The sequence below is a fragment of the Symphalangus syndactylus genome, chromosome 1 (genome assembly GCF_028878055.3).
Source record: "Symphalangus syndactylus isolate Jambi chromosome 1, NHGRI_mSymSyn1-v2.1_pri, whole genome shotgun sequence".
Lineage (NCBI taxonomy): Eukaryota > Metazoa > Chordata > Mammalia > Primates > Hylobatidae > Symphalangus > Symphalangus syndactylus.
Genome location: NC_072423.2, coordinates 156744679 through 156764807, shown reverse-complemented (window position 1 = coordinate 156764807; position 20129 = coordinate 156744679). Strand labels below are relative to the sequence as shown.

The following is a 20129-nucleotide window of genomic DNA, read 5'->3' as shown; positions in this document are numbered from 1 at the left end:
CACACTCCTGTTACCTGGGAATGTGAAGGCTCAAAAACGACAAACAATCTGTAAGGAACCAAGAGTGAAGGAGAGGAGTGAAGGTGGAGAAGCCCGATGCTCGCCAGCATGAGGCCGTGCTAGGATTTTATTCTAATATAAGTGAGAAGCTGAAGAGGTTTTTTCTCAAAGCAGGGCCCTATCTTTTACATTTCCTTCTGTCAGCATGGCCTTTCTTCAGCATGACTTTGATGCAGTTGCATCCTCCATACAGTCCTTTAGACTCCGGTCTCGCTTGGTGGACACCCGGGTGACACAGTAGCTCAGGTGGGGAAGAGAAACGCAGACTGAGATCAGCCTCTCCGTCTCCTCGGAGGCCACAGGCAGGTAATTCAGCACTTGGCCATGGAGAGGGGTCCAGTTTTGGATGCGTTCTTTTTAGATGTCTGCAAGATGTTCAAATAAACTTATCTAATTGGCATCTTAGAGGTTCATGAGGTAGACATGAGCTGGAAATAGCTTTGAAGTTACTACCTTATGAATCCATGTCCATGCCTGGGGGAAAAATTAATTTGCAAAGAGAGAGTATGTGCAGAAAGCAGACCTGATGTCCTGAGAGAAACCACCCAGGACACCTGCCTCTCAAGGGCACGCAGAAGACAAGAGGCAAAGGCCAGGGAGTCAGGGGGCTCCCGGGATGACATGAAAACCTAAAGGAAAGAGGGCTGTAAGGCAGAAAGGCAGCAGCACCAGAGTTCTGCAAGGGGCCGTTTAAGAGGACCACCCGGCCGCGCATGGTGGCTCACGCCTGTAATCCCAGCACTGTGGGAGGCTGAGGCAGACAGATTGCCTGAGACTAGGAGATTGAGACCAGCCTGGCTAACATGGTAAAACCCCATTTCTATTAAAAATACAAAAATTAGCCAGGCATGGTGGTAGGCACCTGTAATCCCAGCTACTTGGGAGGCTGAGGCAGGAGAATCACTTGAACCTGGGAGGGAGAGGTTGCAGTGAGCCAAGATCATGCCATTGTATTCCAGCCTGGTGACAGAGTGAGACTCCCTCTCGATTTAAGATAAAACAAACAAACAAACAAACAAACAAAAAAAACCCAGGCATGGTTGCGTGCATCTGTAATCCCAGCTACTTAGGAGGCTGAGGCAGGAGAATTGCTTGAACCTAAGAGGCAGAGGTTGCAGTGAGCTGAGATTATACCACTGCACTCCAGCCTGGGCAATAGAGTGAGAACCTGATGAGTGTAGAAACACAAAACCAGCTGGGCTGTGGAATAATTTAGAGGTCAAGAAATGCAGACAGCAAGCATAGACTAAGGTATAAAATTTTATTCTAAAAGGAGAAGACAAGCTGACATTGAAATGTGAACGATGGTAATTTTATGTATTATTTTTAAATGTCAGATACTTGAGCATATTTAAATACTAGAAGCAAGGAGCCAGAGAGAGCGAAGGGTGAAAATCAGGAGAGAAAGAGGCTCCCACCCAGAGGTCGCCCCACGGCAGCCAGCGGGAATGTCTGCCGGAGGACCACCACTGCCTGGGAGAGGGGGCAAAATTCCCAGGTAACAGGAGTGAGAAACAGTGGCTCACTGCTGGCTTGCATGACCCTTGGAAGGAAATGAAGGGAAACTCCCTGATAGCTTTGCCTCTCAGGAGGCGTGATATCCCACTGGGTCATAACCCACAAGATCATCTATCGCGTGTGAAAGAGGTCTTGATGCATTGGATGATTTGAGGAAAGAGGCGAAGATTTGAAATACAAAGGTGCATTGGAGCAAGGGTTCGCTGGAAAAATAAATGATGGCAGTTGAGCACTTGCGTGGTTGGTGGCCATGCAGGTACAGTGGTAAACAAGCTGCCAGGTGTGAGGCTTCTTCAGGAGCTCTCCGGAGTCCAGAGGAGAGAATCCAGGCAGATGCTGGGCCAGGCAGCTCCCAGGGCAAGGGAATGTAACACATTGGTAAGAGACTAGATTTTGAGGACGGAATTGCTGCTGATAGGAAAGAAATGTGTCCCAGCAAAAGCAAAGAGACGACATAAAGTGAGGAAGCAGGGACGGGAAGAGAAGCAGCAGTATAGAGTAACGGGCTCACATCTGATGTTTTGGGTTACCCGGTGGGCGGGGCATGCTGCATGCCTCCCACAGCAGCTGATGGGAGTGGATCGGGGAGACCAAAGGGTGCAGAGGCAGGGGCCCACGTCACACAGCTGGGCCAACCATCAACAGGATGTGCAGAACCCTGGCAGGGGACCATAGGGACCTGTATAGAGTCCTAACTCAACGGGGTGGGAGATCAAAGGGCAGCAGAGGGCAGAGCCTCAGAGATCAGGATTGTGCCAGAGGGGAGCAGGCTTCTGTGAAGACAGGGTCATTGCCCTGTGTGGGCTCAGTTGCGTCTGTCTGCCCTTCCTGGAAGTTTTATGAGGGACGGGCCAATCTTTGCCTTCCACAGCATTGATCTCCAACGCCCATGGGGTACTCAGGACACAATAGGAAGAGACGGATATTTGTAGGTGAATGAGTGAACTGATATGTGAATGAGTGAATGAATGAATGAATGAGTGAGTGAATAACGAATGGTAAGTTTGTTACATCAAAATGATTACACCAGTTCCATCATGCACATAATGAGGCCAGGGCGACTTTCTCCCATCAGGGTGTGGTCACATGGTTGATTTCTTTTATTTTTGAGATGGAGTCTCGCTCTGTCGCCCAGGCTGGAGTGCAGTGGCGCGATTTAGGCTCACTGCAAGCTCCGCCTCCTGGGTTCACGCCATTCTCAGGGACTACAGGCGTCCGCCAACATGCCCGGCTAATTTTTTTGTATTTTTAGTAGAGACGGGGTTTCACCGTGTTAGCCAGGATGGTCTCGATCTCCTGACCTCGTGATGTGCCCGCCTCGGCCTCCCAAAGTGCTGGGATTACAGGCGTGAGCCACCGCGCCCGGCCCTGATGGCTCATTTCAGTGTTTGTCTTGGTGATGGGCATTTTTTGTGTTCTCATTACTGAAACAATTTATTTCTGAATAACATGTTTTTAAAGACATTGTGATAATCCAGTGAATTGAATGTGAACCATTTCTTTCTCCATGGGGTAAAGTTGTCCACCTCTGCCTACCTACTCCTGTGTTGATTGGGAGTTTGAGACATATCAGAAAATTTTATGCCCAGGGTCCTGGGGAACAGTGGGCCCTGAAATGACTGTTCCCTGAGGTATGGACAAACACCCTTCCAACATGAGCTGGATTCATATTAGCAGAAAGGTGGCCATAAGTGATATTCCAGCTAGTATTTTTTATAGAAAGAAGCTGATACTCTATTGAGTAATAGGTATTAAAGCTCCATCCTCAATAGGAGAAGTGCCATTTTACATGTCTTGATTCTCTCCTTCGATTTTTAATCAATCTTGCTAATATTAGAGAAAATGAATCACAGCTAAAATCCTGTCATACCCCAGTACACAAGACTTAGAACTTCAGCTAAATCAGCATCTTAGCTTCAACCAGTTCAACCCCTGTTCTTCGTATCTGTGTCATGGACCAGGTGTCCACGGGACAGAAAGCTGAATGCAGCTGTCTTTGGGCCTACACTGTTCACAATCTATGATCCTAAGTGGTCAACCATAAAAATGTGTGGCCATTTCTCTGCCAGTCCCATGAGGAAGATGCAGAGAGCAGAGGGGAACGATGACTCCAGCTTCACTTGTCTTGTGCTGCCCTTGTATAGGCATAGCAACTCGGACCATCAGCCACACAGGTTTATAGCTCGTTCTCTCCCGTAAAACAGTCCCAGCCTGTTCTGCCATGGGCAGCACCAAAGGCCTCTCCTATAATAAACAACAAATGATGTTTTAAAATGAAAATGCACTTATTAAATTATCTTTCAATAAAGTAAATTAGGGAGAGGTGTCGTGTAGCTGTTACGTGACTACCATTATTTACGGAGAAATCAATCTCACAAAACCTGAGAATTAAACATGGTTGCACAGCCATTTTTCCCTGGGACTGGGGGAGCTGACAGTGCCACGATGAGCGTTTGTTTAACCCCCGGAGTAAAGGTCAGCTTTGTGTGCTGAACTCCATTTTCGTGAGTTTTATGCATGATTAAATGGTAATTAAGCTTTAATGAAAAGTGTTAGGCTGATTACAATTAATATAATGGCAGTAGTCAGTTCATGTCCTTCTGTTTTACATGCTGTTCAGAGCTGGCAGGACAGTGGACCTTTAATGGGGTTTGGATATCTCATGAGTCTCCAAAGCTCATTTTTCTAGTGGAGAAAATTTAGTCTTCTAGTAAAGTGAAGGTAAACGCACATAAAGCAAAGTTTAGGACACAACCCTACTCCATCGATGACCGTCAACATGCACATAGACATGAAGCATGGAAGATGAGCAAGGACTTTCTCTAACCTCTGTTTTTGTTTTTTTTGAGATGGAGTCTCGCTCTGTTGCCCAGGTTGAAGTGCAGTGGTGCTGTCTCAACTCACTGCAACCTCTGCTTCCCAGGTTCAAGTGATTCTCCTACCTCAGCCTCCCGAGCACCTGGGATTACAGGCACATGACACCACGCCTTGCTAATTTTTTTTATTTTTATTGTTTTAGTAGAGATGTGGTATCACCATATTGGCCAGGCTGGCCTCGAACTCCTGACCTTGTGATCTATCTGCCTTGGCCTCCCAAAGTCCTGGGATTACAGGTGCAAGCCACTGCGCCTGGCCTTTCCATCCTCTTACTAGACAGTTGTTCCCACCCCAAGATTATTTTAAAGCAGTGAAAAAAAAAATGATCAGTTTTAATGAAGAAAATTTAACAGGTGATAGATTAAAAACTATGATTACTTAAAAAATGACTATTGAACTTTATGAAACTATTCTGCTGATTTCCAACAGGTATCAAAATTTTAAGTGATCAAGAGTAAAAGAACTTTATCAAGAATTATAACACTTAACAGGTCAACACAGATGCAGCCCTTTTATTATATAGGTATAATGTGTTCTTTACTCATCAAAGCAAGTCTACAGTATCAAGTACTTCTGATAATAAACATACAAAAAAAATTTACTTTAAACTATTTATCAACACTGGATATAAAATAATCCAGAGGGGAAGGAATTTTTTGCTATTTGTATTAGTCTGTTTTCATGCTGCTGATAAAGACATACCTGAGACTGGGTAATTTATAAAGAAAAGAGTTTTAATTGACTCACAGTTCCATATGGCTAGGGAGGCCTCACAATTATGGCAGAAGGCAAGAAGGGGCAAGTCACATCTTACATGGTGGCAGAGAAGAGAGAGCTTGTGCAGGGAACTCCCATTTATAAAACCATCATATCTCATGAGACTTATTCACTATCATGAGAACAGCACATGAAAGACCTGCTCCCGTGATTTGATTACCTCCCACTGGGTCCCTCCCATGACACATGGGAATTGTGGGAGCTACACTTCAAGATGAGATTTGGGCAGGGACACAGGCAAACCATATCACTATTAAAACAGCAGTTACATATTTATCATTGAAGGCTTTACTACGAAAAATTTTGAATTAAGCTAAACTCAGTTACAATGCACATTGTTTACAGTAGATGAAGAGGTATTATGCAATCAAAGTCATACTCATATTTTCAACATTTATGCACGTGGAAAATTTTCAAGCAATCTAATTAGCAAACACTTGTTGGACACTGATTATATATCATGTTCTAGGAAAACAAAGACCATCTGCCCTCAAGTAACTTAATCTACTGTATTAATAAAATGGTAACCCACAATGGGCTAAGCACTATTATAGAAGTATAAACATTGTGTTTGGGAACTGGAAGTGACAACATGATAGTCTTTGCTAAAGAAACCTTCAAATGTGAGATGGGCACACTGGAGTTTCTTGTGCAACAAGGCAGGGAAGGCCAGTCCAGTGTGTAAGAGGAACACACACCCAAGCTGAGAGAGGCCAGCATCTGAGTATAGGTTTCTATAGGCTTTGCCAGAGTGGAGGATGGTGATTGAGGATGATGTTGAAAATTGCTTAGGAGAAGTTTTCAAAGAGGGTTTTGTGGCCTTTATTTTTGGCAGTGGGGGGAATGAGAAATCACTCTGGCTGAGATGAGAAGATAGGGGAGAGCTCTGAGCAGAAGTGAGGAGTTGCCCTAGTTGCCGCCGAAAAGGTTCACCTGGGTGCCTGTGCTCAGGTGGGCCAGAAAGTATGTAGATGCAGGAAGAAGGAAGCCCGTGAGCAAGGCAGGGTGGCTCAGACCCCCAGCAGCCTAGACCAAGGCAGCAGGGCACAGGCTGGGACAACTGGATTTTGGATCTATTTTGAGTAGGGACCTCACTGAATGTATTGTTGGATTCTCTGTGTGGTGTGAGATCTAGAGAGATCTAAAAATGGCTCCAAAAGTTTCATCCTGACAGCCTGAGCCACTGGCAGGATGGAGCTGACTTTATCAAAACAGGGAAGACGTCAAGGGGCCCAGGATTGGGAAAGGCATGAGCAAGGACCATGGTTGAGTTTCAAGTGTTGAGTTGCCTCTCTGCATCTCTGCAGCAAAGCAGAGACGTCAAGAAGGCAGGTGGACACTCAGGGGAGAAGGCTGGGAGGCTGGCTTGTGTTTCCTAAGGAGCACCAGAATTGGACATTTATTAACTAGTAATGGGATTAGGGAGATGAATTATATCCAATGGTTACATTAAACCACAAGGAATTGCCAACATTCCATCATTTCTTACCTACAAAAATGACAATTTTATACAGTTCAAATTGGTACACATGGGAAGCTGAGTAAAAAAAAGTAAGCAAGTGTCATTTCTGTAGAAACTTTTGTGGGTATCTTAATGTTTGTTGCTTCTTAAAAAATATATGGATAGAGAAGAAAGGAGACCCAAGGACAAGCCCTTCTGGCCTCTGATCTTTAGAGTTTCAAGGGAAAAAAGATATCAATCAGCCAAAGAGCCAATGATAGAGTGATCCTTGGAATAAGGAGGAACAAGAGAGAATGATAAGATGAGAAACAATTGAAGAAAGAGTTTCAAGAAGAGAGAGTCAAATAAGCGTTTAAAAAGCTCCAATGTAACATGGAATTACAAGACAGAGAGGTAGTACAACCCTGATATTAAATTCTTTTTTAAAATGTACTGTCAAACTGTGCTTGGGAAAAATATGGTAATTCAAATGTCTTCAAGAAAACAAATATTCAGATAACTATTTTCTCTCCAATAATTTAATCACACCTCTAATGTTTATTTTACGTCTTATTGACATAGAATCAACTAAAAATAGCCTACCAAGAAATCTAATTTAATACAATTGAATAAATGTCATTTTTGCTTGGAAACAATGGCCACACTTAAAACATCAATCATATGAGGAAAACATTTCCTTTTGAATTCTATTTAAAAATTTTTAAAATCATGACTAATTTCAATGTTTTAAATTATAAAATTAGCATGGTTTATGAATCACAACACAATCTAATTTATAGGTAAATTTCCTCGTTTTTCTTTGGTCCCAGGTTCATAAAGACAAATAAATGAGAGATTTCCATCCTCCCACCCATCCTCCCACCTACAAAAGAGTAGTGATGGCTTCTTGGGTGTGTTGGACAGGCTCTTTTGCACTTTGTGAGGAGTTTCCCACCTTTGGCTTGGAAAGACACCAGCTTGATTTAGTTTCATAGCTGGATTCCCAAGTGAGGGGAGGAATGTGGGTGGAGTGAGGGGGACATAATAGCCCAGTTTCTTCCTGCAGTGAAGCAGGGTTCCTGGATCAGTTTCTTAATTATGACCGAGGGGTTATGGGAACCTTCTTCTCTGAAACTAGAAAACCAGGACATGATTTATTCCAGGTGTAGGAGTCAAATGTTTATCAGGTTCTCAGGGAGATGGAGACTGGTGCCCGATTCTCACTGGTTCCCAGAAGTGGCAAGCTACATTTTGTGGAGAGTGGCTGAATGACTGGCTTTGGGATGGTCAGACCAGTGTCTTCGTGTTCCAGCCTGAGATCCTTAGAGAGAAACACATGAGATGAATTACTGTGGCCGCCCAGACCAATGGCCTCCAAATGAGAGCAAGAGGGAATATAATGACGAGTGCAACTAGTGCAGAGGCAGGACCAGGTCCCTCTCTGTACTCACCACACTGAATCATCCTGCAACTCCCTGGCCATCCAAAATTGGCAGCAGGCTTTAAAAATAGACTGGTATTGGACTTCTTGTCAACTCGAATGCATGGGAGCTAGAACTGGATATAATTTGTCTTAAGAAAATGACTTTTATTTTACAGCCATGATTGTAGTACACTCACAACTATTTCATATGCTTGCCAAGTTCCTTTACAGGACTGTATTTTTTAAAATCCCACATGACACATATGACACTCCCAGTGGGATAATTTGAGAGTTTCTTGCCTAAGGTTGGGTTTGGAAATTCTAGGAAGAAGGGATTGTATTAGTCTATTCTCATGCAGCTAATAAAAACATACCTGAGACTGGGTGATTTATAAAAGAAAGAGGTTTAATTAACCCACAGTTCAGCATGGCTGGGGAGGCCTCAGGAAACTTACAGTCATGGAGGAAGGTGAAGGGGAAGCAAAGCACCTTCTTCACAGGGTGTTAGAAAGGAGAAGTGCGAGCAGGAGAAATGCCAGACACTTACAAAACCAACAGATCTCATGAGACTCACTTATTGTCAAGAGAACAGCATGGGGGAAACTGCCGTCATGATCCAACCACCTCCACCTGGTCCCACCCTTGACACATACGGATTATGAGCATTACAGTTCAAGGTGAGATTTGGGTGGGGACACAGAACCAAACCGTACCAGGAAGGTTACTTGGAATTAGTACAGAAATCTGGAGAGAGATGGTGAATGCAGCAGCTTGAACAAAGCAGTCCGTGTTGATCATGGGGTGCAGTGGCCCCTGGAGTACCTGAAGAGAGGGGTACAAGGCCTCTGTGCCCTGACATGCCCTCCTACCCCATCTCTTCACCCTTGCTGGAGCTCCTTATTGGAAATACCCAATACAGGTTTGCCTGGAGAGCCACAGAGTAGTTAAAGGAGGAGAAAATAGTAGATTTGGGGGCCAAAGGGAAAATAAATGACATCCAGCGTGGAATTATGGACGACAGAAATGTCCTTAGAAATTGATACTCTATCCTCGTTTCATAAATAAAGTAAAAATAACAGAGACAAAAGGTCAGTCTCAAAGCATTAGAGGTCAAGATAGAAACTCACATTTCCAGAGTTACAGTCTAGACTATGCTTTTTAAATGTTGTACCCCTCTAAGTTTTTATATCTTGTTTTTCCTTTCAATAAACTTCTAAAGACAATCTTTTGGAGAAAATCCTTCATTTAAATGCCTCAGAATCAGTTATATTCTAGCCTCTAAATGAGTATTTCTCAAAATTTATACCAGAATTTGGATTTATTAATTAGTGATAGAATTGGAGGGACGGATGCTATCCAAGTGTTATGTTAAACCATGTGAAATTGCCAACATTCACTCATTTTTTACGTATAAAAATGACAATTTCATATGACTCAAATTAGTACACATGAAAACCTGAGTAAAAGAATAGTAAGCGAGTGTCATTTCTGTAGAAACTTCTATGATGTCTTCATGCTTATTTCTTCCTAAACATTAATATATTAATTATATGAGAAGAACCATGTCCATGATCCTCACATAATTATCATAACAGGTCTTCTTTTTTTTTTTTTTTTTTTACCCAAGTTAGAAAGATGTTCTCTGAAGAGAGAATCATGAATATACGGAAAAAAAGAGGTGATGGCCAGGTTTCAACAGTCTTTGTTAAAACAGGAAGATTTTAAAAGGCCAGGAATAAAATGAAGTGCATTCTTTCCACACAATCCAGGAAACCTCTTCTCAGATATCTAGTCAGGTGAACTGAAAACTTATGTTCACACAAAAACCTGCACACAGATGTTTAGAGGCAACTTTAGGCATAATTGCCAAAATTTTGAAGCAACCTAGATGTCCTTCAGTAAGAAAATGGGTAAACAGGCTGGCAAGGTGGCTCACACCTGTAATACCAGCACTTTGGGGGGCCGAGGCAGGTGGATCACCTGAGGTAAGGAGTTTGATACCAGTCTGGCCAGGATAACGAAACCCTGTCTGTGCTAAAAATACAAAAAATAGCCAGGTGTCATGGTACATGCCTGTAATCCCAGCTACTCGGGAGGCTGAGGCAGGAGAATTCCTGGGACCCAGGAGGCAGAGGCTCCAGTGAGCCAAGACAGTGCCACTGCACTCCAGCCTGGGCGACAAAGCAAGACTCCATCTCAAAGAAAAAAATGGGTAAATAAACTGTGGTAAAACCAGTCAATAGAATATTATTCGGTGCTAAAAAGAAATGACCCATAGAGCCATGAAAAGACCTGGAACTTGAAAGTGTCTTACTAAGTGAAAGAAGACAACACGAAAGGCCACACACTGCATGATTCTAACTCTATGACTTTCTGGAAAAGACAAAACTATGGAGACAGTGCAAAGAGTGATTGCCAGGAATTAGGAGGAAGGGAGAGATGAACAGGCAGAACACAAGGGATTGTTAGGGCAGGGAAAGGACTCTATGTGATGTTATTACTACAGATGCATTTTTCCAAACTCATTGATATGGTTTCGATCTGGGTCCCCACCCATGTTGAATTACAATCCCCAGTGTTGGAGGTGCGGCCCGGAGGGGGTGATTGGATCATGGGGGTAGTTTCTCATGGTTTAGCACCATCCCCCAGTGCTGTCTCATGATAGAGTTCTCAGGAGATCTGGTTGTTTAAAAGCATGTAGCACCTCCCGCTTCACTCTCTCTTCCCCCTTCCCAGGCCATGGAAGATGTGCCTGCTTCCCCTTCCCCTTCCGCCATGACTGTAAGTTTCCTGAGGCCTTCCCAGCCATGCCTTCTGTACAGCCTGCTGAGCTGTGACTCAAGTAAACCTCTTTTCTTGATAAATTACCCAGTCTCAGATAGTTTTTTACAGCAATACGAGAATGGAATAATATACCTATGGAATGCATAACACCAAAAGTGAACCCGGAGAAAACTGTGGGTATCGGCTGATAACAGTTGGTCAGTGCAGATTCATTGATTGCAACAAATGGACCACTCTGTAGGGATGTTGACAGGGAGGAGGCTGTGTGCTGTGGATAGAGAGCACATGGGAACTCTCTGCCTTCTACTCGATCTTATTGCCAGCCCAAAACTACTCTAAAAAAATAAGACCTGTTGAAAAAAATGCCTGGAGAATACAGAATGGAAAGAAGAGGAAAATGAACATAATCTCATAACTTTCTCAACTTTTTTGTTTTGCCAAATAAGGCCGACAAATCACAGTTCTACCAGCTGCTCTTGCCACCATTTCAAAAGATTAAGAAAATTTTATATCACAACAAAAAGCAAGAGTGATATGATTTTGGAGTAAGGGAGTTTTTTTTTCCCCAAGGCAGATAGGTAGAACACTCTTACTTTCATATTTTTGTGAAGGACCAGTGAAAATTTTTTTTTTTTTTTTGAGACGGAGTCTTGCTCTGTTGCCCAGGCTGGAGTGCAGTGGTGCGATCTGGGCTCACTGCAAGCTCCGCCTCCCGGGTTCACGCCATTCTCCTGCCTCAGCCTCTCCGAGTAGCTGGGACTACAGGTGCCCGCCACCATGCCCGGCTAATTTTTTGTGTTTTTAGTAGAGGCGGGGTTTCACTGTGGTCTTGATCTCCTGACCTCGTGATCCACCCGCCTCGGCCTCCCAAAGTGCTGGGATTACAAGCGTTAGCCACCGCGCCCGGCCGGAGCAGTGAAAATTTTACCATATACAAGTACTATTCCACAGGCACATGTTTGCAAATTACTGCTTCAGAACACAGTGAAACCAGTGGTAACAAATGGTGCAGACTATAACCTCAATTTTATTAGCAACCTTTGAAAGCATTAAACTGACCTAAGTCAATTTTCTTATGTAAATCCTAAATATGACTTGCCAGTGACCTGCCAAGAGATAAATTGAGTCTGAATGTGTTTGTGTGCAAATTCCACTTGTTTTATGATGATGGCTGACCTTGTGTGCTGCCCAATTATATGGCATCTCTCCACGGTGCCATCCGAAGGGCACTAAAAGGCTGAACTGCCACAAAATATCTCCACTCTTTCCTTCTTCGGAAACCGTTGATCAAAAATGAGCTAGACAGCAAAGATGGGAACTATCGTAAGGAGATAATAGTTCATGTGTGCAGATGTGGTTTCACACTAGTAATTCAGCAGAGGTTCCTCTGTCATATTAGCTTCTTGAAACTTTATCCCTAAGATGGAAAAAAATTCAAGGACCATCCTGAACTGAGAAGTTGCAAGTAGAGAATGAAAGCGTGTTTGATTAGCACGCTGTGTGCACAGAGACTTCATTATATGAAGAAAGAGTCAGACTGGGGCACGTAGGGAAACTGGAATCGGGGCCGGGTTAGGGGAACCCTGAAGATAGGCTCTACATTTATGTGGAGACCCACGTCTGTCCTGCATCCAAGTCTAGAAATTTACTGACTAATGGAAACCTTTAAAGTCATACATTTTTTTTTTTCATGCAACTAAGTAGGTCCACTGCTGGTCCTCATCTTATAATGAAAAGAATTCCCTAAAACAAATTTTTCCTTTGATACTGACAGTGTTCAGAACACACTACTCCAAAATATGCAGTTTTGAGGAAACTGCAGAAGCAACAAAGCCACTCCAGCCTCTGCTTGCCCCTTCTGCCCTGAAGCAGGCCACAGAATAATTCTCTGGCCTTCCTCGGAAGCAGGTCATGAAACCTTCATTCCAGAAGCACACTCCTAGGATGCAGAGGAAGGGAATGAGGACACAGACAACGCAGGGAAGAAGCTGAGCAAAGAAGCCTTGTTAAGTTCCTCCCCGTTTATCACCACTAAATTCTATCTTTTCATCCTCTAACTGTACTTCTGCACGACTATCCATTAAAACACACAATTTTCTCTCTTTCTTTGGGTCTTCATTTCTGAAGGTTCCAGTGCCATGCAAAACGCACATCAAATTTGTTTGGTTATGCATTTCTCTTCTTAACCTGGCTTCTGTTATCGGGGCCTCAGCTATGAACCCAGCAATGGGGGAAGAGAACTCTTCTCTGCAACATGCATTTTCCTAACTTCAAATTAGCCTCAACGAATTGCATCTGTGTAAGCAGACGCTGGCGAATACAAATGGAGGGAGTTCTGTGTTCATGGCAAGACTTTGATATCAAGGTAAAGAAGAAGCACGCTGTGCCACCTACTGGAGAACTGGATGGAGAAGCCAGACTTGCTGATGAAGAAGTCGCTGTCGAACTGCAGGGTGAGTGAGTTGAAGGTGCTGTGGATGTCCTCGGGAAGGGCAGAGCCGCTCCACTCCTTCAGCAGGATGTTACTGCCCACCGGCCCGTCCCAGACCTTGAGGATGTCATGAGCCGTCTCCGTGTCGAAAACAATGAAATGGAGGCTGCAAGAGAGAACACAGTAGCGCTACTTCGCGTGCATCGAGCGTGTCCTGACCCCAAAGCTGTAACGTAAGCAGGCTCATTTTGCTTTCACAAAACCCCCACCAAAATGTGCCTCGGTATCGTCTGACGATGAAGGATAAGGAAAATGAGGCTCACCGAAGTTAATTCAGGAGTGCAAATTAGAATAAAGCACACAGGACCTCACTCTGTCATGGACGCAGAGAGATAGGCGAGCTAGATGCTGAGCTATCCATTTTAAGATAAAAGGATTCCTTTTGAGACTTCCAGATCTCTTTATAATTTAAGCTTTCTACGGCACACAAGCCAAATATAAGTTTGGCATTGACAGATGTGTTTGAAGCAGATCTAAGGTAGCTTTGGTGCAGTCAGTGTTGTTCATGAAATGCCCCGCTAGGTGGCAGCCGCCACACCAGGAGAAAAAAAGCTTATTCTAGAAAGACCTTTTCTACCTGTGTGTGAATGGTCTGCTGTTGGGTTGTACTTGTTTCTAAAAATTATATTTTAAAACTTCACCATTTAAAATACCAACACAAAGGCAAAAATGGGTAATATAAACTCCCTTCTTGATAAAATTTCACTATACTTCTATTAGACTTCCAGGTATTTTTCAGAGTGACTTAAAAATCTCTATGCCTGAGGACTCACATTCAGAGGCAGAAGGATCTATGTAGTCTTATTTACGGGCATTGAAGCAAAAAGGGTTTAGTTGAAACACCAACAAAAATTAGCAGGCCCTGAATAGGTCTGATTTACAGTTTTTTATTTCCAGCGTATTGCACACAGATTGCAAGGGAGGTAAACTCACAGTGGACGACAAACAAAAAAACTACCCACGAGTCCCAACTGCTTTGTTTTGCATATATTACATATTTAAAGAAAACACTTATGTCACCCTGTGTAAGGTATGGAATGTATGGTGTATTTTTCAAAAAATGAAGATAAGGCCGGGCGCGGTGGCTCACGCTTGTAATTCCAGCACTTTGGGAGGCCGAGACGGGCGGATCACGAGGTCAGGAGATCGAGACCACGGTGAAACCCCGTCTCTACTAAAAATACAAAAAAATTAGCCGGGCGTGGTGGCGGGCGCCTGTAGTCCCAGCTACTCGGAGAGGCTGAGGCAGGAGAATGGCGTGAACCTGGGAGGCGGAGCTTGCAGTGAGCCGAGATCGCGCAACTGCACTCCAGCCTCGGTGACAGAGCGAGACTCCATATCAAAAAAAAAAAAAAAAAAAAAAATCGAGATCAATCATTAAATATAGAGAAAAGTATAGCAGATAGTAGACCTTTATTTTCCTACTACCACCAATGTTAACATTTTGCCCTATTTGCATCAGAACTTTTTTTTTCTTGAGATGGAATCTCGCTCCCTCTCCCAGGCTGGAGTGCAGTGTCATGATTTTGGCTCACTGCAACCTCTACTTCCTGGGTTCAAGTGATTCTCCTGCCTCAGCCTCCCAAGTAGCTAGGACTACAGGCATGAGCTGTCACATTCAGTTATTATTAGTATTATTATTTGTATTTATAGTAGAGATGGGGTTTCACCATGTTGACCAGGCTGGTCTTGAACTCCTGACCTCAGGTGATCCACCTGCCTCGGCCTCCCAAAGTGCTGGGATTACAGGCAGGAGCCACCACGCCCAGACCAGAACTTTTTATGAAACAAAAAATCTTATACATGCAGCAATTTTTTGCCTCCATTCCACTAAATCATTGGTTCTTTCTCTTGTCATACACTCTGAAGTTGTAATGTAATATTCCCATTTGAGTATATATATATATTATTATTATTATACTTTAAGTTTTAGGGTACACGTGCACAATGTGCAGGTTTGTTACATATGTATACATGTGCCATGTTGGTGTGCTGCACCCATTAACTCGTCATTTAACATTAGACATATCTCCTAATGCTATCCCTTCCCACTCCCCAAAACAGGCCCCAGTGTGTGATGTTCCCCTTCCTGTGTCCATGTGTTCTCATTGTTCAGCTCCCACCTATGAGTGAGAACATGCGGTGTTTGGTTTTTTGTCCTTGGGATAGTTTCGTCAGAATGATGGTTTCCAGCTTCATCCATGTCCCTACAAAGGACATGAACTCATCATTTTTTATGGCTGCATAGTATTCCATGGTGTATATGTGCCACATTTTCTTAATCCAGTCTATCATTGTTGGACATTTGGGTTGGTTCTAAGTCTTTCCTATTGTGAATAGTGCCGCAATAAACATACGTGTGCATGTGTCTTTATAGCAGTATGATTTATAATCCTTTGGGTATATACCCAGTAATGGGATGGCTGGGTCAAATGGTATTTCCAGTTCTAGATCCCTGAGGAATTGCCACACTGAGTTCCACAATGGTTGAACTAGTTGACAGTCCCACCAACAGTGTAAAAGTGTTCCTATTTCTCCACATCCTCTCCAGCACCTGTTGTTTCCTGACTTTTTAATGATGGCCATTCTAACTGGTGTGTGAGATGGTATCTCATTGTGGTTTTGATTTGCATTTCTCTGATGGCCAGTGATGATGAGCATTTTTTCTTGTGTCTGTTAACTGCATAAATGTCTTCTTTTGAGAAGTGTCTATTCATATCCTTTGCCCACTTTTTGATGGGGTTGTTTGTTTTTTTCTTGTAAATTTGTTCGAGTTCATTGTAGATTCTGGATATTAGCCCTTTGTCAGATGAGTAGATTGCAAAAATTTTCTCCCATTCTGTAGGTTGCCTATTCACTCTGATGGTAGTTTCTTTTGCTGTGCAGAAGCTCTTTAGTTTAATTAGATCCCATTTGTCAATTTTGGCTTTTGTTGCCATTGCTTTTGGTGTTCTAGACATGAAGTCCTGGCCCATGCTTATGTCCTGAATGGTATTGCCTAGGTTTTCTTCTAGGGTTTTTATGGTTTTAGGTCTAATATGTAAGTCTTTAATCCAGCTTGAATTAATTTTTGTATAAGGCGTAAAGAAGGGATCCAGTTTCAGCTTTCTACATATGGCTAGCCAGTTTTCCCAGCACCATTTATTAAATAGGGAATCCTTTCCCCGTTTCCTGTTTTTGTCAGGTTTGTCAAAGATCAGATAGTTGTAGATATATGGCATTATTTCTGAGGGCTCTGATCTCTTCCATTAGTCTATGTCTCTGTTTTGGTACCAGTACCATGCTGTTTTGGTTACTGTAGCCTTGTAGTATTGTTTGAAGTCAGGTAGGGTGATGCCTCCAGCTTTGTTCTTTTGGCTTAGGATTGACTTGGCAATGTGGGCTCTTTTGTGGTTCCATATGAACTTTAAAGTAGTTTTTTCCAAGTCTGTGAAGAAAGTCATTGGTAGCTTGATGGAGATGGCATTAAATATATAAATTACCTTGGGCACTATGGCCATTTTCACGATATTGATTCTTCCTACCCATGAGCATGGAATGTTCTTCCATTTGTTTGTAACCTCTTTTATTTCATTGAGCAGTGGTTTGTAGTTCTCCTTGAAGAGGTCCTTCACATCCCTTATAAGTTGGATTCCTACGTATTTTATTCTTTGAAGCAATTGTGAATGGGAGTTCACTCATGACTTGGCTCTCTGTTTCTCTTTTATTGGTGTATGAGAATGCTTGTGATTTTTGAACATTGATTTTGTATCCGGAGACTTTACTGAAGTTGCTTATTAGCTTGAGGAGATTTTGGGCTGAGACAATGGGGTTTTCTAGATATACAATCATGTCATCTGCAAACAGGGACAATTTGACTTCCTCTTTTCCTAATTGAATACCCTTTCTTTCCTTCTCCTTCCTGATTGCTCTGGCCAGAACTTGCAACACTATGTTGAATAGGAGTGGTGAGAGAGGGCATCCCTGTCTTGTGCCAGTTTGCAAAGGGAATGCTTGCAGTTTTTCCCATTCAGTATGATATTGGCTGTGGGTTTGTCATAGATAGCTCTTATTATTTTGAGATACGTCCCATCAATACCTAATTTATTGAGAGTTTTTAGCATGAAGTGTTGTTGAATTTTGTCAAAGGCCTTTTTTGCATCTATTGAGATAAACATGTGGTTTTTGTCTTTGGTTCTGTTTATATGCTGGATTAGATTTATTGATTTTCGTATGTTGGACCAGCCTTGCATCCCAGGGATGAAGCCCACTTGATCATCGTGGATAAGCTTTTTGATGTGCTGCTGGATTCGGTTTGCCAGTATTTTATTGAACATTTTTGCATCAATGTTCATCAAGGATATTGGTCTAAAATTCTCTTTTTTGTTGTGTCTCCTCCAGGCTTTGGTATCAGGATGATGCTGGCCTCATAAAATGAGTTAGGGAGGATTCCCTTTTTTTCAATTGATTGGAATAGTTTCAGAAGGAATGGTACCAGCTCCTCTTTGTACCTCTGGTTGAATTCGGCTGTGAATCCATCTGGTTCTGGACTTGTTTTGGTTGGTAAGCTATTGATTATTGCCTCAATTTCAGAGCCTGTTATTGGTCTATTCAGAGATTCACCTTCTTCTTGGTTTAGTCATGGGAGGGTGTATGTGTCAAGGAATTTATCCATTTCTTCTAGATTTTCTAGTTTATTTGCATAGAGGTGTTTATAGTATTCTCTGATGGTAGTTTGTATTTCTGTGGGATCGGTGGTGATATCCCCTTTATCATTTTTTATTGCATGTATTTGATTCTTCTCTCTTTTCTTCTTTATTTGTCTTTCTAGTGGTTTATCAGTTTTGTTGATCTTTTCAAAAAACCAGCTCCTGGATTCATTAATTTTTTGAAGGGTTTTTTGTGTCTGTATTTCCTTCAGTTCTGCTCTGATCTTAGTTATTTCTTGCCTTCTGCTAGCTTTTGAATGTGTTTGCTCTTGCTTCTCTAGTTCTTTTAATTGTGATGTTAGGGTGTCAGTTTTGGATCTTTCCTCCTTTCTCTTGTGGGCATTTAGTGCTATAAATTTCCCTCTACACACTGCTTTAAATGTGTCCCAGAGATTCTGGTATGTTGTGTCTTTGTTCTCGTTGGTTTCAAAGAACATCTTTATTTCTGCCTTCATTTCATTATTTATCCAGTAGTCATTCAGGAGCAGGTTGTTCAGTTTCCATGTAGTTGAGGGGTTTTGAGAGAGTTTCTTAATCCTGAGTTCTAGTTTGATTGCACTGTGGTCTTAGAGACAGTTTGTTAGAATTTCTGTTCTTTTACATTTGCTGAGGAGTGCTTTACTTCCAACTGTGTGGTGTAGTGTGGAGTAGGTGTGGTGTGGTGCTGAAAAGAATGTATATTCTGTTGATTTGGGGTGGAGAGTTTGCAGATGTCTGTTAGGTCAGCTTGGTGCAGAGCTGAGTTCAATTCCTGGGTATCCTTGTTAACTTTGTGTCTCGTTGATCTGTCTAATGTTGACAGTGGGGTGTTAAAGTCTCCCATTATTATTGTGTGGGAGTCTAAGTGTCTTTGTAGGTGTCTAAGGACTTGCTTCATGAATCTGGGTGCTCCTGTATTGGGTGCATATATATTTAGGAGAGCTAGCTCTTCTTGTTGAATTGATCCCTTTATCATTATGTAATGGCCTTCTTTGTCTCTTTTGATCTTTATTGGTTTAAAGTCTGTTTTATCAGAGACTAGGATTGCAACCCCTGCCTTTTTTGTTTTCCCTTTGCTTGGTAGATCTTGCTCCATCCCTTTATTTTGAGCCTATGTGTGTCTCTGCATGTGAGATGTGTTTCCTGAATAGAGCACACTGATAGGTCTTGACTCTTTATCCAATTTGTCAGTCTGTGTCTTTTAATTGGAGCATTTAGCCCATTTACATTTAAGGTTAATATTGTTATGTGTGAATTTGATCCTGTCATTATGATGTTAGCTGGTTATTTTGCTTGTTAGTTGATGCAGTTTCTTCCTAGTCTCAATGGTCTTTACAATTTGGCATGTTTTTGCAGTGGCTGGTACTGGTTGTTCCTTTCCATGTTTAGTGCTTCCTTCAGGAGCTCTTTTAGGGCAGGCCTGGTGGTGACAAAATCTCTCAGCATTTGCTTGTCTGTAAAGGATTTTATTTCTCCTTCACTTATGAAGCTTAGTCTGGCTGGATATGAAATTCCGGGTTGAAAATTCTTTTCTTTAAGAGTGTTGAATATTGGCCCCCACTCTCTTCTGGCTTGTAGGGTTTCTGCCGAGAGATCACCTGTTAGTCTGATCGGCTTCCCTTTGTGGGTAACCCGACCTTTCTCTCTGGCTGCCCTTAACTTTTTTTCCTTCATTTCAACTTTGGTGAATCTGACAATTATGTGTCTTGGAGTTGCTCTTCTCGAGGAGTATCTCTGTGGCGTTCTCTGTATTTCCTGAATTTGAATGTTGGCCTGCCTTGCTAGATTGGGGAAGTTCTCCTGGATAATATCCTGCAGAGTGTTTTCCAACTTGGTTCCATTCTCCCCGTCACTTTCAGGTACACCAATCAGACGTAGATTTGGTGTTTTCACATAGTCCCATATTTCTTGGAGGCTTTGTTTGTTTCTTTTTATTCTTTTTTCTCTAAACTTCTCTTCTTGCTTCATTTCATTCATTTCATCTTCCATCACTGATACCTTGTCTTCCAGTTGATCAAATCAGCTACTGAGGCTTGTGCATTTTTCACATAGTTCTCGTGCCTTGGTTTTCAGCTCCATCAGGTCCTTTAA

At 42.5% G+C, this 20129-nt stretch overlaps 1 protein-coding gene across 2 annotated transcripts in view; it reads right to left on the bottom strand.

Moving 5' to 3' along the window:
* The window catches only part of CSMD1 (CUB and Sushi multiple domains 1), a 2032824-nt gene that overhangs the window by 329188 nt on the left and 1683507 nt on the right, over positions 1 to 20129 (bottom strand). For both annotated transcript variants that reach the window (XM_055289255.2, XM_055289263.2), the window contains exon 26: positions 13275 to 13477. In XM_055289255.2, coding sequence (XP_055145230.2) covers positions 13275 to 13477 — 203 coding nt within the window. The remainder of the gene's footprint in view (positions 1 to 13274; positions 13478 to 20129) is intronic.